The sequence below is a fragment of the Falco rusticolus genome, chromosome 4 (genome assembly GCF_015220075.1).
Source record: "Falco rusticolus isolate bFalRus1 chromosome 4, bFalRus1.pri, whole genome shotgun sequence".
Lineage (NCBI taxonomy): Eukaryota > Metazoa > Chordata > Aves > Falconiformes > Falconidae > Falco > Falco rusticolus.
The window spans coordinates 44426413-44443537 of NC_051190.1; the positions used below are offsets into that span (position 1 = coordinate 44426413).

General features: G+C 60.9%; 3 protein-coding genes across 4 annotated transcripts; 2 read left to right on the forward strand and 1 right to left on the reverse strand.

The window, feature by feature from the left end:
• Window positions 1-16: 16 nt before the first annotated feature.
• Window positions 17-4182, forward strand: ANKLE1 (ankyrin repeat and LEM domain containing 1). Of its 2 annotated transcripts, XM_037383533.1 has the most exons (6): window positions 17-418; window positions 614-689; window positions 773-3005; window positions 3108-3267; window positions 3390-3519; window positions 3835-4182. In XM_037383533.1, the coding sequence occupies exons 3-6, from the start codon at window positions 1084-1086 to the stop codon at window positions 4005-4007; spliced, it is 2385 nt and encodes a 794-aa protein (XP_037239430.1). In that variant the 5' UTR covers window positions 17-418; window positions 614-689; window positions 773-1083; the 3' UTR covers window positions 4008-4182. The 2 variants fall into 2 exon arrangements, with proteins under 2 accessions (XP_037239430.1, XP_037239431.1); XM_037383534.1 differs by having other exon boundaries at window positions 614-3005.
• Window positions 4183-4362: 180 nt separating this feature from the next.
• On the reverse strand, window positions 4363-14791 carry ABHD8 (abhydrolase domain containing 8). The gene is made up of 5 exons (XM_037383576.1): window positions 14452-14791; window positions 8000-8762; window positions 7225-7395; window positions 6826-7042; window positions 4363-6710 (listed from the first exon to the last, which is right to left on the reverse strand). Exons 2-5 carry the CDS (start codon window positions 8752-8754, stop codon window positions 6561-6563), a joined length of 1293 nt encoding a protein of 430 aa, XP_037239473.1. The 5' UTR covers window positions 8755-8762; window positions 14452-14791; the 3' UTR covers window positions 4363-6560.
• A 1239-nt stretch (window positions 14792-16030) lies between these two features.
• On the forward strand, window positions 16031-16879 carry MRPL34 (mitochondrial ribosomal protein L34). The gene is made up of 2 exons (XM_037383625.1): window positions 16031-16145; window positions 16304-16879. The coding sequence occupies exons 1-2, from the start codon at window positions 16102-16104 to the stop codon at window positions 16605-16607; spliced, it is 348 nt and encodes a 115-aa protein (XP_037239522.1). The 5' UTR covers window positions 16031-16101; the 3' UTR covers window positions 16608-16879.
• The last annotated feature ends 246 nt before the right edge of the window (window positions 16880-17125 follow it).

Sequence of the window (17125 nt, forward strand, 5' to 3'; positions counted from 1 at the left end):
CGGTGGGGAGGGGGAGCCCCTGGCACTGCACCCGGCGGGGAGTGGGCGCTTTGGGTGCCCCTGTGTGTGTCTCCCGGGGGGGGGGGGGGGAGGCGCTGGACAGCCCCACGCTGGGACTGACTCGAGGGCAGCTGCCACCCCACGGTGGGGTCCCCAGCGCCCCCCCCGTGCCTGAGCAGCCAGGTGTGGGGCTGGTGGCCCTCGCGTGACCCCAAGGGGACGGCTGTGCCCCTGACCCACGGACCGTGACCTTGACCTGGCTGAGCTGGGGGGGTGGTGGTGGGGCTCACGGTGAAGCCCCCCTCCTGCTCCAGGTTGGCCTAGGGGCTGATGCCACACGTCACCGCATCCTGGGGGGGGGCACAGGTGCCACAGGCTCCTGCAGAAGAAACAGGGGGGCCTGGAGCTCCAAGGCCAGGTTGGTGGGGACGGTCCTGGGGACAGGGACAGCACCTTGGGGTGCTGCTGTGCTGGGACCCTCATCAGTGGGCTGGGGGAGCAGTGGGTGCTTGCCTGGCCCTGGCAGGGCTGCGCCCCCCCGTGGTGGCCCTGGCAGGGCTGCGTCCCCCTGTGGTGGCTCTGGCAGTGGTGACAGCGATGTCCCCTCCCGCAGGATGGCAAACAAGCCGCTGACCTGGCTTGGATCCCGTGGGACTCGCAGCGTGCCCGGGGGTGGCCCCCTGAGGAAGGTGAGGTCCTCGGGGTGCCCCCTTCACCAGGGCTGGTGTCGGGGGGCTGACCTGGCTCCCCTGACTCCAGTCTGTGCCCCCAGACCCAGGGGGGCCTGGGTGGTCCCTGTCCTTCCTGACTGAAGACGGCACTGAAGACAGTGGCTCCTCTGGGCCCCTCAGCAGCACCCACAGGTCCTGGCTGGAGGAGCTGGAGCTGGGGGGCAGCGGTGGTCTGGGGGAGCCCCCGTTCCCACGGGGCTGTCCCCTCGAACCCCCATCCCCCTCCGTCCCCTCCCCTGCTCCATGGCCCCAAGTGGACCTGGGGGGCTCAGCTCTCCCCCCGCAGCCCCTCGCCTCCAGCACGCTGCTCTCTGCCGGGGATGAGCTCGGGGAGGGATCCCAGAGCCGAATCATGGGGGGAAGGATGGGGGGTCCCCCCTGGGCTGTCCCCAAGCCTGGTGCGGGGGACAGCCCCCGTCCCTCTCGCCAGCAAGAGTTTGGTCCAGGTGGGTCCCTGAGCTCCCCCCAGCACTGCAGTGGGGTCCTGGGGGGACACAGGGCACCCCCCCGGGCTCCCCTGCTCCGTGGTGGTCAGAGTAGCCACTCTGTGGTGTGCTGGGGCCCCGGGGACGGTGACATCCTGGGTGCTGTGGCTCAGCACCGCTGGGGACCAGGGATGGGTATCGCCACCCCAGTTGCACCGGCCTGGGGGGTGGCAGTGCCGGAGGTGGGGGACAGGGACCACAGCAGCCTTGGGGACAGCAGCAGTGCCAGTGAGCGCTTTGTCAGTGCCCTGGAGACCCTGGAGCCCAGCGAGGACGGGGGATGCCCAGGGGCTCGGCACTGCTGCTCCCCCCAGCCCAAGGCACCAGAGCTGGGTGAAGCCCACTCCCCAACTGCAGCTGCTGCCGAGGAGCTGCCCCCTGCCAGCCCCCCAAGTGTGGGGAATTTTGCAGGAGGCTTAAGGGCAGCCCCTTGTGAGGATGGCTCAGACGTGGGTGATGTAGGGGAGCTGCTTGCCCAGCTCCAGGGGTGCAGCCTCCGGGGCTCCCCCCCCCATGCCCCAGGACCCCTTTGCAGCCCGGCTAGTCTCACCGCTGAGGATGTCACCCTCCGGCGCTGCCACTTCACCCCCAGAACAAAAAGCCGCCTCCAGGCTTCTGCAGCACGGCTCAAAGCCGCCACCTCCTCCTCCTCCTCGTCCTCCTCCTCCTCCTCCTCCCTCTTCCAAGAGACACTGGAGATGCCCCGGTGGCCCCCCAGGCTCAGAGCACCCCGGGCTGTCCCCAGGGACCCTGGCACCACCCCAGGGTGCTGCATCAACCCGCAGGGAGAGGACATGTCCAGCAGGGATGGAGAGGGGACAGGCTCTTTGGATGACACTGAGATCCTCCCCAGAGCCCCTAGCCAGCCCAGCTCATCCCTGGGGGCCAGCAACTCGCCTGGCTCCAGCCCCACGGTCCCGCTGGTCCCTGGGGGTCACAGGCACCCCCAGGACTCTCCATCAGATGCTCAGGCCTCCCCTGGCTCCAGCCCCACGGTCCTGCTGGTCCCTGGGGGTCACGGGCACCCCCAGGACTCTCCATCAGATGCTCAGGGCTTCCCTTGTGCCTCTAGGACCCCCAACCCTGGGGTGCTGGAGGCTGGCTCTGGGTGGCAGGACCCCTCACCCTTGGGGACACACCAGCCCCCGTGGCCCCACAGAAGCTTCAGCCGCCCCCTGGCCCCACAGCTGCCAGGCAGCACTGCGGTGGAGCCAGGGGGCCCAGCTGTGCCACTCTCGCCCGCTGGCTGCAGCACCCACTGCTCCAAGGAGCATCTTGAGGATGAGGAGCGGGGACAGGCACCCACCGAGCGGCACAGTCCTGGCACAGAGGCCACCACCAGCCCTGGGGACACCGTGGTCCAGGATGGGCGAGTGTGCATGGCACCACTGCGGCCCCTCTCAGATGAAGGTCTCCGCCGGCGGCTGCGGGCGCTGGGGGACAACCCGGGGCCCGTCACGGAGCTCACCAGGTGGCTGTACCTGCGGCGGCTGGAGAAGCTGGTGAAGGGACACCAGGGGAGGCCAGCAGGGGAGTCCCAGGGATCCCCCCCAGCCTGGTTGTCCGGTCCCCATGGTGCTGGTGTGGGGCTCACAGTGCTCCCCGATGCTAGCACGGCCGCTCCAGGGCACAGCCCCGAGCTGGCAGCTGCCCTGCGGACCGGCCGCATCCCCGACTGTGCCCAGGATGAGCTGGTGCTGGCCCAGCAGTTTGACTGCTCCGACCAGCGCTGGCACTGGCGGGAAGGGCTGGTCAAGTCCAGCTTCAACTACCTCCTTCTTGACCCCAGGTAAGGCCACGCTGCTCCCCCACGCATCCCCCATGCCAGGTGGGTCCAAACAGGGACCCCTGGGAAGCGACAAGCCCCAAAGGTGGGGGTTGGCACCCCCAGGACCACCCAGAACCTGCCACTCCGCTCCCACCACCTGAGCCCAGCTGAGTGCTTCAGGACCTTTGTCAAAGCCATTTTCTACGTGGGCAAGGGGACACGTGCTCGGCCATACTGTCACCTCACCGAGGCACTGAGCCAGCACCGTGCTGGGACACAGAAGGTAGGATGGGCTCGGGGGGTGTGTGTGTGGGGGTGTGTGTGTGTGCTGAGGCCATGGTGTTGGGCTCAGGGGACTGTGTTGGGGGTCTGGGGTCTGTGGTGACAGTGTCTGCTGTCCTGTAGGGCTGCCCCAAGGTGCGGCGCATCCTGGAGATCTGGGCGAGAGGGCAGGGTGTCATCTCGGTGCACTGCTTCCAGAGCACGCTGCCAGTGGAGGCTTACACGCGGGAGAGCTGCCTCGTGGAGGCTCTGGGTGAGCGGGGCTGGGGGGAAGGTGGTGCTGCCGCAGCCCCCAGCTTCAGTTCTGCTACTGCTCCCACTCCCTGCATCCCTCTCCCCCACCCCATGCAGGAGTTGGGGGGCTGCAGCCTGTCCTGGGGCACACGGGGACTTTGGGGTCCCTGGTTGTCAGTGCAGGGTCTGGACACGATGCCCCAAACCCCCACGTCCTGTGGGAAATCTGCTTGGAAGTGGGTGCTGGTGGGGGGCACGGGGCTGCCTCCATCGCTGTGGGTGCTGATGGGGAACAGGGGGGGCAGGACTGTGGGCGCTGACCCGATCCCTGCAGGGCTGCAAACCATCACCAACCAGAGGAAGGGGCACTGCTATGGCACGGTGGCGAGCTGGCCGGCGGAGCGGCGCAGGCGCCTGGGTGTTCACATGCTGCACAGGGTCATGCGCATCTTCCTGGCTGAGGGCGAGCGGCAGCTCCGACCAGCAGACATCCAGGGTGGGCGCTGAGCACCCTGGGGTGCTGAGGAATGCTGTGCCAGGTGCTGGGGGGGCACCCCCTGCCTGCACCTCCCCTCTGCCCTGGCTGAGGAGGTGGCTGTGCTCTAGGTACGGGTTTTATGTCACAAACACTGGCGAGAATTTCTCTATTTTTCTACGAATAAATCGCTGCGGGACTTTTTTTTTTTTTTTTTTTTTTTTTTGGCTAAGAAATCTAAGCTGCCTGTGATTTCTGACTTTGCTTCCCCACTCTGCCCTGCTCCTCAGACAGCCTCGCTGCACCCCAGTGTGTACCCGGGTGCACGGACACACGGATGTCTCCCCACGCCCGGCACATCTCTCCCATCATAAAGTCGGACGCGGCTGAGAATATAACACGGCTTTACTGTATGAAATGGCACTAACACGGCGTGTGGCTCAGCAGCAGGGTTACGGTGTGTGGTTTGCCTTGGCTTTAGCACAAGCGATGTGGGTACAAGCGGCACAGACTCCGTGGCAAACAGAAGTTGAAGAGCTGTGGCCCGCAGCCAGGCACCAACAGTAGCCTGGAGCCGGCTGGGGGGGTCACGGCGGGGGCAGAGCCGTGTTTTGGGGTATGGTGACATTTCTGGGTACCCTCACTGCAGACCCTGGCCGTGCTGCGGGGTCTCCCCTGGCCAGGATGCAGTGGGAGGGATGTTGCAGAGGAAGGCTCGTGGAAACAATTTAAATCCAGGGTCATTAAAATTCTCATTATGAGACAGGTTGCGGCAGCAGCGGGCAGAGGCGGGCACCGGCAGAGGGACAGCTCTGTCCCAACGGAGCAGGGCTGCCTGGGGACACTCATCACACAGGGTCCCCATCATGCCAGGGCTGACTCTGAAGGACCCTTCCTCTCCTACCTCACTCAGTTTGGGGAGAACGATGGGCTCAGCCTCGAGGAAGGCGCGCTGCCGGTGGGTGCCAGCTCCGGTTGGAGCAGCCCTGCCCAGCCAGGAGCCCCTCGAGCCAACCTGGGGTGCCTCGGTGTGCTGCCAGCGCTGGTCAGGGTGAAGAGGGGCTGGGTGGGACGGGGACCGAGGGTGAGGTTTCTGTGGGACTGGCTATTTCTTTGGTTTAGATGGGGGGAAATAAGAGGGAAACAAAGCAGGGAGTGGCTCCGCTCTTTGGGTAGTGGGGAGGCTGGGACCATCCCCCAAGCACAACATCCTCCTGGCTCGCTTGGGCTCCCACCCATCCCGGCATGGCTGAGAGCCCCCAGACCCTGTGACAGAGCCCAGGTCCGCGCTCGACACTTCTCATGTACCTTCTCGCTCCTGCCTGGCTCCGGGCAGCAGGATGCAAAGCGCGGAGGGGAGGAGATGTTGAGACTGGTGGGTTGAGTACAGAACGGTGTCAGCAGGTAACGAGCTGTTGTCTGTTGGGATCAGGCAGTTGCGGCTGGCTTCGTTGCTCCTGTGTTGCTCTGAGACCCCGTGGATCTGTACAGGAGTCATCAGCAAGGACGGACACAGCGGCAATGGCACAGTGTATTGCTGGTCCCTTGAGGGATGAGTGTGATCCCAGTGGGCATGTGGTCCGGGAGGGGGTGGTAGGTCCCAGAATCATGGAGGAGCTAGAAGCTGGGAAGGGCGAACGGATCAGATGCTGCAGGAGTCGCTATGTGGTGGTGATGGCTCCGAGCATCTTGAAGATGTGGCAGCAGGAGGGGGAGCAGGGGGCTCCACAGAAGCCAGTGCTGCAGTACCTAAAGCAATGGTGGCTGGGGACATGACTGCACAGACGGTGGCACCGGGGGACCGCGGGACCACAGGAGAGCTCAAGTTTGGCTTGTCTTCTTCATCACAGCCATGCCAGTCCCACCATGGTGGGGGAGCTGGCGGTCCTTCTGGCCATGTCCACAGGAGCAGGTCACCTCCTTGTCCTCATCTCCTGGCCGGGCAGAGATGAGCCATGCAGACCCTCCTCAGTGCCAAGTGGGAGCTGCTCAGCGCCACACGCACGGCTGCTGGGAATAACCCCTGGAGGCCAGGGCATGGGGGTCTCATCCTCCCAGCCCTGCCGATGGCTCGGGCGAGGCACCGTGGGGGCTCAGGCGAATCCCACTGCTGAGGCCAAGGAGCCTTTGGTTTCCCCTTAAAGCTATCCCAGCTCAGCTCCTCTAGCCCTGGCCGGGAAGGTGCCAGAGCTGATGTGCTCTCCCTGAAGGAAGCCCTCTGAGTTCTTCCCATTTTGCTGCAAGTGGGACCAGTCTCCCTGCAGTCGCCCTCTCTCCGTCCCCGGGGGGTCGCTGCATGAGGAAAATAATACTACAAAGAAACAGGATGAAGACGCTCCAGCGGCTGCCATGCCGTCCCCAAGGGGATGGGGACCAGGTCTGCCATGTTCCTACTGCCGACCCTGCACACCCCTGCCTGGGGGAGCCTCCGTGCTCCACCACCAGCCTCTGATGCGGCCGGGAAAGAAAATCAGCTGAGCTCCCGGCGAGGGCAGCCTCTGCCGCACCCCTCCGCTCTCGCAAACCCCTCTCCGCTCCGAAACATCTCTCCCATCGGAGCAGCCCGGTCACCATGTCCCGCCGCCTTATTTCTTCTCCCCTTGCCCGTCCCCAGCTGGTGTCTCGGGCTCCCACAGGACGAACTCGTGGAGCAGCGTGTTCACCGTCTCAGGACACTCCATCATCACCATGTGGCTGCCCTCGTCAATCACCTTCAGGAAGGCAATCAGCAGGATCTGGAGGGAGACGGTGGCAGTGGCAGGTGTCAGTGCTGGGACGAGCCCCCTGCCTGCATTGCTGCGTGCCGGCAGGCAGACCCCAGCCCTCACCCAGCCCCACTCGGTGCCGTACCTCAGCCATGCGCTGGTCCTCCTCCACCGGGACGAACTTGTCGTGCATGCCGTGCACAAGGAGCACAGGCACAGCCAGCTCCGCGTGGTAAACCTCGTCGCCCTCCGGCCAGTATTGGCCGCTCATCATGGCACGCAGCACAAAGGAGGACACGTTGAAGGCATTGCCTTCCTTCAGCAGCTGCTTCTCTTTGGCACCCTGGCGAGCGAAGCCAGCCCTGCGGGATGGAGCCGGCACAGGCAGAGGGTTAGCCCAGCCCAGCGCTCAGCATCAGGGGGACAGGAGCATGGGGGATGCCGCTGGCAGGACACCGTGTCCCTGCCCGTGGTGGCTGGAAGCCAGGTTGGCTGGGGACCTTCCAACCCTTCCCAGCGCCGCGGTGCCGGGATGGCCACTCACTTGAGGAAGCTCCAGGCCAGGCACGGGGACAGGCAATGCAAGACGCAGGTGGGCATGTTGAAGATGGAGCAGAGGCTGGGCTCCAGCGCTGTCGGGCCCCCTCCGTTGATCATGATCACTTTATGGACCAGGTCTGGGTACTCGTGGGCAAGGAAGGTGCAGAAGGACACCCTGTGGGGAGAGACAGACATGGGGGCCATGCTCCAACCCCATGGCACCTGAGAGTGCTGCATCCCAAGGCAGATTTCAAGGATCCATGGCTGCATCCCAGGCTATGCCCCCTTGTTTGACCCCTGCTCCCCCTTTCTAGAGCAGGGTAACTACAGCAGGTGCCCTGCAGAGCCCTGGAAGAGGAGTTCAGCTCGGGATTTCACTCCCGTGCAGACCAAAGCAGGGTGCTTGGACCCACTCGGGTGCTCACCAGCCTGGACCAGCCTTGTCCTTCTGATCTAATCCTGGCTTGGAGCCCATCTCTAGCTCCCTCTCCTCCCAGGGCTGCTCTCTGCACTGCTTAGTCTCCACCTAATTGACTTTCTTGGGCTTACTCTATTTATAGGCTGTGTGTTGCCAGCTTCCCTGCTGGAGGATGGGCCCTGGGATTAGCTGGACCCAGGAATGCACACCCCAAGAGGATGTAGGAGATCAGAGCTGAAGGATAAACCCAGAACAGGAAACCCCTGCCCCTGAAGCGCAGGATTTGTTGGGCATTTGCTGCTGAGAGGATGGGGGGTGTGTGAATCTATCCCTTCCCTCCTGGGACCCCCTGGTCCCTTACCCATATGAGTGTCCTATCAAGATATTCCTCTTCTTTGCGTAGCGCTTGAAGACAGCCCTCATGTCCTCCGCCAGCGCATAGAAGGTGTACGCGGCGGCAATTTGGGGAGCTGAGCTGCAGCCATGGCCGGCCAGGTCAGGAGCCACCACTTCGTAGCCCAGCTTGGTAAAGAAGTCCAGCTGCTCCTTCCAGATGTCCAGTGAGCCGCCCACGCCGTGGATGAAGAAGAGGACCACGTCACTGTGTGTCCCTTTGCAGCTCGTGATCTGCTTCTTGCAGTCGATGTTGACGACTTTCTTGGGTTTACGCTTCCGACGCTTGCCGGGGGCAGCGGCTGCTTCCCGTGTGCCGCAGCCCGGCGTGCCGGCAGGACCCTGGGCAGGAGCTTGGCCAGCCAGGTCAGAGAGCTCCAGCTCCATGGTGCTGTTGGGTTCCCCCAAGCTGTTCTGGCAGTGCAGGATCTCAGAGCGGACGGCGTCCCCCAGGTTCTCGATCACCAGCTGCCCGTTGCGGTAGACGGTGATCTTGCGCTTGCAGTGCACCATGCCCCGCTCTGGCCCCCCAGGCTGGGTTTCCTCAGGCCCCTCTGGGGCTGGGCGGTGGGGTGTGCTGTGCCTGATCCGCAGGATCCTCCCTGGCTTCACCTCCATGAAGCTGTAGCCGTTGCTGGACTCAACGCTGTCCAGTGGCCCCACGGCGTTTGTCGTCTTGCCCATCAGGCAGCAGAGGAGCCCATCGGTGATGCTGTTCAGCATTATGCTCCCTGCAACGAAGGCGACAGGTGGGGGCAGGAGAAGTGGGGTTAGTCGGGTTAGTCACCAGCTCCAGCACCCAGCGGGGACATGCTGGGGGTCCTGGTTGTGGAACAGGGGACCAGGGACAGCCCGGCCCCCCCTGCTGCTTTGCTGCCAGCCTCAGGCAAAGGCACAGCAGCACGAGTGAGGGCTCTGGGGATGCTTTGGGGGGTGAACGTGGTGCTCCCCAAATGCACAGCCCTCCTCAGCCACCTGCACGTGGGCTTCTACCCATCCAGCTTTGCCTGAGCCACGTCCCTGTCGTTGAGGCAGTGCAGTGTACACTGGCCCAGCAGAGGTGAACTCAAGTGGCTGCAAACCGTGCAGTCCCCAGCATGCAGCTGTGGGCCTCTGAGAAGGGATCTGCTCTGGCCAGGGGAAGGAACACGCAAAGAAAAGCCTGCTTGAAGTGAAAATGCTATTTCTGGCACCAAATATGGAGCTAAGGAAAGATTCAGCTATGAAAATGCATTATTTATACTGATTAAATATATATATGTATCTCTAGCCTAAACCACCGATACAGATAGTGAAAGATGGAAATTACAGGGTTGGGAGATGAAGGTTTTAATTAAAGCCACTCCACAAACCAAGGCTGAAAATAATATAGCAAGAGGACCAGGAGGCGGGGGAGCAATGACCCAGCACCCACTTGGTGGGTGGGAAACCCCTCCCCACGTCCCTATCCAGCACCACAAGGGCTGGGGGGATGTGGCATTGTCCTTGCTGTCCCCAAGGCTTGTTCCTTGGCATTTGCTCTTTCAGATGTGGCTTTGGGAGAGGACTGCGGATGACGGGACCACCAAACCTGGCTGAGAGTGAAGCCAGACCCAAGCAAAGGCAGATGCAAGGTAGGAAAGGCTGGTGGCACTGCGAGCGCTGGTGCTGGGACCAGAGCCCAACACCATCCCGGTGATGCCGAAGGTGGCTGTGGAGGAGGCTGCGGAGGTCCTTGCTTCCCCTGGCTGGCAGCCCGATGCACGTTTATTATTGATGAAGCTAAACACAGTGAATTATTGATGTCAATGGGCAAAGAGAGCCGGAGCAGGCACTGCACAGAGGGGCTGTCCCTGCAGGAGGGTCACTGGCTGCCCCCTGAGCAGTGGCTACAGGCACTGACCACGACCCCTGTGAAGGGGAGAAGGAAAAGTGTGTTCCTGGGGGGAATTTAATGTCTAAATCCCAGTGGCACTGTCAGGAGCAGCCCCCTTAGCTGCTCGAACAACCCCTTCAAGTGCAGTGGGCAGGATTGCAGGTGCTTTCCTGGCAGACCATGCGAAACCGAGCAAGGGATGGAGGCAGGCTGGGAGCGCCAGCCTCGCTCTGCAGCTTTTAACGTCCACTGCGCCTAGGGAAGCCAACGCTGCGCCCTCCTCAGAGACCCCTGTGGCCCCCAGCGTGCCCAGCCTGGCCCCTGTGCGCTCCTGCGAATGAGATGGGCTCTGCCATGAGCTGCTGGCCGCTGAGGAGCCCAGGCACACCGGCCGCAGCCCAACATGCGGCTCATGGACTTCCCCAGGAAAAACCAGCCTGTTTGCTCCAGGCAGGCGACCTGGGTAACGGTTCCCTTGGCAAAGCCGGAGCGGCTTATCTGGGGAGTGCTGCCAGCTCTCAGGACAGCAGCCAGCCTTTGATTCTCGCCCGGCTGTCGGGGACAGTGGCCCCGACTCCCACGCAAACACCATGCGAGGCTCTGGGTGCTGAATTGTAGGGACGGGAAATGCAGCAGAGCTGGTCCTGGGCGCTCATTCTCTTCGCCACTGGCTGGAGAGCCCCCCGGGGGCTCCCCCCGATGCAGGGTTTGCCCTCAGCTGCCTGCAGTCTGGTGCCTGGGCTTGCACTGGTGATCTCTCTTCTGGACACAGGCACACCCATGCAGGATCTGGCAGCACCCAGAGCTTTCCAGCAGCTCCCTGTTGCTGAGTACCATGCTAAACAGCTGCGTCACCCACTGGGTGTCCTTCACTGCTCTGGGAATGGACCCATCCAAGCTGATGAGCATGAGGTCTCAGAGCCCTGGCAAGGAGAAGCCAAATTGGGACCTGCTCTGCGGAGCCACACTTCCAGATGGGTGATGAGCCCGAGGAGCTGGGCACCGGACTGGCTGGAGCCCTGGCTGGAAGATGCCCAGCTGCCTTTGCACCAGGATGGGCATGCCACTGCTCTTGCCACGCTTCTGAGCACCAGCTCGGTGCCAGGCTTGGGCTGCTTTTGATCCCCGAGTGGCTCTGACCTGGGAATGCTGAGCAGGGAGATGGGGCAGGTGGAAAACCCAGGGGTAGAGGGGAAACTAAGCAGACCCTGAGCCTTACTGTCCCCATGAGCACGACTGCGGGCTCTCTGCAAGCTCTTCCCACGGCTGGCAGGGCACATCCTGCCCCTGCACTGGGTATGGTCCTCCCACCATTCGGCCTGTGGGACCTGGATGTGTTTCTGCCTCTGATTTCCGTAAAGCCTGGCTTTGCGCTGTGCCTCCATCTTGCAAGGTACTAATGATCTCTGTATGGATTATAAACAGGACTTCTGGCTAAACCGCCTCGACATTGATTAACTTCTCAGGATTAACTCAATTAGTTCATCCTGTTCATTTCCAGAATTGATTTGCTGGAAGGCTCTGGTGGTCAGGAGCTCTGCAGGCAGAGCCAGGAGCCCAGGCTTGGGCCACGGAGCCGCCCTCCAGCATCGTTGGCTCTGGGTACAAGCCCAGATCCTGCTGCAAGACGGGCAATTCAGCAGAGATTCCTCCGCTCGGATACACCCCGGCTGGAGCTCGTGGTCCGGGATGTGGCAGTCCCTGCTGGGTATCAGATGGAGAAAACACCACCCAAATCCCATCAGCGAGCGCGTCCCAGTCGAGCCATTCAGTGGCTAGGTGAGAAACGGAGGGATGGGAGGTTAAGCGACTCGATTCAATGTCAAGCTTCATCCCAGGGGCTGGGAGGCAAAGTGCACCCGTCTCCCACCTCCCACACGTGTCCTCTAACCCAGCGCGCCGGCTGCTGCAGCCAGAAACATCAAGGGATGTTCCCTCCGTGAGATGAAAAGGGCTGAAAATGAAACCAGATGGATACGAAGAACTTTGCAAAGATGCCAGTAACCATGGCAATGAGCTGCTTCCCTCCCCACCCCCATTCCGGCTACCTTCCATTGCCACCACCCCCCCCAGAGCGAGATTTCGGCACCGGTTACATAAGGCCAGGCACAACAATGAGTCAGGCGCGGTGTGAACCTGCTGTCGGCCCCCGTGTCCCACGAGGACACGGCACAGACTTGGGAAGGCGGATGGCATCGCCCCCAGCTGATACCCACATCGTGGTCACCCTGAAAATCACAGCTGCCCCCAGGAAACCGCTCTCAGCAGAAAGGGGATGCTCGAGGGATGCTGAGGATTAATCCCAAGAGGATGATTTATTGCCCAGGTCCAGACCTAGTCCCAGAGCACCCATGCAGAGTTCTCTGGCTTCACCCTCCCTGCTGCTGCAATGAATAACCCAGCTGGGGAAAAACAACTTACTGACCTACTTTGGGCTGCAGCAACTCTGATTTTATACAACTTGATGGCACCATGTCACAGCTGGAGAAAAATGGGACAAGATGTGCTGTGGCAGGGTGGAGGACGGAAAGCCTGGTGGGGTAGCGTGACAGGCAGGCACACAGGGCTGACGCAGAGCCCATGGGGCTGGCACACAGCCTCGGGGGGGGGGTGGGTATCAGGGCAGTGCTCACACCACGTCTGCCCCAGGGGTATGACTGCAGCATGGGCACGCTCATGGCCATGCCAGGATGGGCTAGCCACACTGGCTCTTTCCTTGCCATGCCTGCAGAGGAGATGGTCCCTGCCCCAAACGGCCTCCTGGTGCTGCCTCCCGCAGTGGTCCTGTCCCTGCTGGGTCCCTGCACACAGTGCTGGGGACAGCTGATGTCCCAAAGGTCCAGCGTGCTGGGAATGACAAAAATCTCCTCCTGCTGTCCTGTCCTCGCTGGGGAGACCTTGAATTATGGGCAGGAGTGTTTCTCCTTGACAGCCCCCAGGGCAGCAGTGAGCCCGTCCCTGCTGAGAGAAGTCCTGGTAAACATTTCATCCCAATAAGTGAGCCCAGAGCATCATTTACCACAGCAGGCAGGAGTCAGCACCTGAGCTGATGGCCATGAATCTCCCTATAACCCAGCGAGCTTGATCACAGCTCAGCACCTCCATCCCCCTCCCTGCACAGAGCCCTGGACCCTCGTAGGGAGTAGCAGGGACTTGATATCTGCTAATTCCTTGCAAATCCTTGGAGGAGAGGTGCCAGAGAGGAGCATGAGATATGCTGCAGCCAGAATCCATCCTACCATAATAATTTGTTCAGCTCTAATCCCTTCCCTCCGGGGCTCACGAGTATTAATGATGATACACGACACTCCTGAGGAATGAGCAAATATTATTATTCTCTTCCCAACCTCCCCCCCCCATTCACACTCTGCAAAGTAGAGAAACTGCAGCATTGAAAAAACACATAAAGAGAATGTCTGTTAAAGCACCGATCTCAGAAACATGCAAGAAAATGTTTATGCTGCAAAGTAAACTTCCCTCAGGGGGAATGTGAAAAAGCCACTTCAGCTGGTGGCAAACACCTGGATTTATTCTGTTATGCCTGGCTTCCCCATCCTGATACAATTACAGCAGCTTTATCAGGACAGTCAGGAGCAAGTGGTCAGGAAGGCTTTATCAGTGGTACAAACGAAAAACGAAGGAGGCAGCCCTGAGATCCTCAGCACAGACAGGGATGCAGCCGAAGCCCGCACCTTCCCTGGGGGGGGAGGACCGGTCCCCATCCACGGGCAGGGACTTTGCCGAGGACGCAGACAAATCAAATCCAGTCAAGAAACGGCATGGGAGGAAAAGCAGAGCGTCTGTAAGACACACGGCTGCCTGGAGCCGTGGCTGGCTGCCTGCCACACGTCTCTTTAGGAAGGAAGAAGACCTTGAGAAACAAAAGATTATGCAACGCACAGCGGAGTAACCTGTGCCTGACCTCTGCGACCAAAATCCCACTTAACCTCCTCCGTTTTCCAAACATCCTAGATTTCCAAGAGGATTGCCCCTACTCCCACCGCATAGCCGCAGAAAAGCCGGTTGGATTCCTCCGGCAGCAAACATCCTCCAGCAGCAGGCTGGAAGAAACCATTGCAAGGAGGCAGGAGAAGGAGAAAACCCTGCCCCCTCCGCCGGGCAACGATGCGTGCAGGTGCCCCCTCGATCTCCAACCGAAAAATCCAAGCAGATTTGACACGCACATAGCAACAGCAGGGCTTCAGTCAGAGCCAGCAATCATTTACTGCAATTGCATCACAACAGAAGCCATCCCTTAAGTTATATCGCTGAGCAGCTTTTTATAACCCCGCACTCAAAGCACGCTGAATGTAACAGGGTTATTTAAGCACGAGCAATAACGTGCCGCTGCAAGGCTACCATCTCTCCTTCGCTCCCTGCAAGCCCATCTAAAGCCTCTCAAATCCCTTCCCATCGTCAGCTGTAAAAAAACACATCTTGTGGCTATTTTGCTCCCCGTGCCGAGCACCTTCCTCCCCTCTGCTTCAGGGCATGCCCTACATCACGGCTTGTGCTCTGCACAAAGGGAGAGAGAGAGAGAGAGAGAGAGAGAAGAGGATGCTCACCTCATTTATTGACAAGGGTTGTCAGGAGTCGAGATTGCAAATGAAAGGCTTAAATCTTGCAGGAGGCAAAGGGGGAAAGGAAGAGAAGCCCGAGGCGGTGGGTGCCTGTGCAGGATGCAGGGTACCAGCGCTGGCAGGCTGCTCAGCTTTTCAGCTCCTCCGATTACAATTTTTTTGCCTGTCTGGTGGGAAGGATGGAGCAATGCCTTCAGCTCAGCTCATCTGCTTTAGCCTGAAATCTCTCCTTCCATCTTCTCCCCACCAGCAGCTTCATAACTGAGCTCTGGGGTTTGGGGGTGCTATTTGTCCTTGTAGTCTATAGCCATAGAAAGCCCCTTAAATCCCTCCTAAAGAGGAGGGCTTTCGGCGTGACAGACAAGGAGACTTGCCAGTCAAAGCAAGACCCAGCGCAGCCCCTCTGCCCGCCCATAGGGAGCCTGCCAGGAGCTGGGGGAGCGGGAGGACTCGCCCTAGTTTTTTGCCCCTTCCAGCGGGATGAGTTACCGAGTTCCTTTTTTACATTTTCTTGTTTTCTTGCCATTCTGGTATTTGTGGCTTCCTGGAGGTCACGAGCGTGTTGGTGCCGCAACCGTGTTAGAGCTCAGCACCGAAAACATGAATGTGGAGACCCCACGGGCCGGGGCAGGAGGGCAAAGATAAAATCACAAATGTCTCTTGGGTTTATTTGCACGGGTGTGGGTTTGGGAGGGCTGCAGTCACATCCCCCCATCCTGACGGGCTGACTTCTGGCGGGAACACAACAAACCAGTGCAGAAAACCCCCAGAGCTGGTCCCTGCTCTTGGCAATACAGCTGGGCTGGGCTCCAGAAAAGCCATCTGAAGGATTTTTTCAATGATCAGAGGACGACTGAGCCTTTATGGGTTACTGGTGACTCACCCTCTGACCCCCCCAGGCAGCCCTCCTCCTCCTCCTCCTGCTCTGTAAAACACAGATAATCGCATTTGCCTGCTTGGGAACAGGAATTGGCTGAAACTCCCAGTAGGTGCCTTCGCATGTCTTAGGTGCTGGTGCTCTATCCACATATATATGAGCAGACAAAGGTGAGCAGAGAGTCTGGTGCCAGTTTACCCTCCACTAAGCCAGCCACAGTGCCTGCCAGAGGCTTCCAGAAATGGATGCCAGTGCTTGTTGGGCCAATTTTGGGAGCAGCCCTCTCCGTGGTGAGAAGAACAGCGGGTAGGCCGTGCAGGGAGGGCTGCGGCAGTGGCAGGGCCCTGGGCCACGGTGGTGGCAGGGCCCTGGGCCGCACCTGGCTCTCCCGCCGCACCAAATGCCAGAGCCGACACCGGTAGAACCGTCCAGGCAAGGAAGAAATGAACCTTTACAGACGGCTTTTGCGCTGTTGGTGGCGTGTGACAGGGCCGGACCCCTCCTCCGCCGCGGGAGGCCCCGGCGCTGCGCAGGCCCGGGCCCAGGCCGTACCCCGCGGCTGTTGCCATGGTAACGGCGCGGCGCGCCCGACCCCGCCCCAAGACTACAACACCCATCGTCCCTTCCGGCCCGCCGCTTATGCCCCGCCCAGCCACGGCGCATGCGCACTCCCCGCCGGCCGCGATTGGCCGTGCGCAGGCAGCCAATAGGGAGCGGTGTTGTTCGGGGGACGGTGCTGTCAGGACGGGCGGAGGGCAATGGCGGCGCTAGGCTGCTTTTGGCCCCGGGCTGTTGGCGGCAGGTAACGGCGGCGGGTGGTGACACCCGGGGGGCGGCGGGGCCTGGGCCGCGACAGCCCCGGCCCTCATGGCTCCAAAGAACCCCTTTATTTTCCTGTCAGCGGCAGCGCCGGTCTCGCTCTTCTTACCTGTCGTGTATTTTTTCTTTTTTTCCCCAAAGATTTTTACTATTGCAGCAAGCAGCAGGCTGCTCTTTCCAGCTCCGACCAGCCTCAGTACTCTCAAGTCCCCTGGAGCTCCCTCTCAGAAGCTGCCTCCCCTTGAAGCCCACAGGCCTCGGCCCCAGCCCCGTGTCCTCCTGGAACCACCAGCAGATCCGCACCAAAGCGCGTGGTAACGAGTACCAGCCCAACAACCGCAAGCGCAAACGAACCCACGGCTGGATCAAGCGCATCAGCACCCCGGGTGGCATCGAGGTCATCCTGCGGCGCATGCTGAAGGGCAGGAAGTCTCTGACCCACTGACAGCCCTTCTGGCCAGGTCGACGTGGTGTGGGGCGAGCCTGAATCAAGCCCTTGGGCTCTGTTAGTGGCTCGTGCCGAGCAAGGCTGTGCAGAGTTGCAATGACCGCGTGTCCCTCCTGGGTCAGAAGCATGTGAAGCATTGCGCTGGCTTGAGCATGGTCTCTCGAGGGCTTTGTTTAATGGCTCTTCTTAAACTGTAAAATTATTGTTTGGTTCAAAAATAAACTTAGGAAAACACGAGGTGTAAATAAAGCCCAGTGACTCGCCTTGAACTTGCTGCGTTAATTGTTAGTGCAAAACTTAACCGGGAGAGGGAAGCGGGCTTGCTGGCGGGTTCACAGTGCTAGGGAGCAATCGGGAGGGTGGCACCGGTGTGGAATTAGGGCTGGTGGCAGAGGGAACTTCAGTTTTAGTTTACATTGGCCGCCCCAGCCGTGCCTCTCCCCATCCCGGTCCTCCATCCCCCTGCCGCGCTTCAGGATCAGGGTACTGGCTCTGGTTTGCGGAGGGGAGGACCT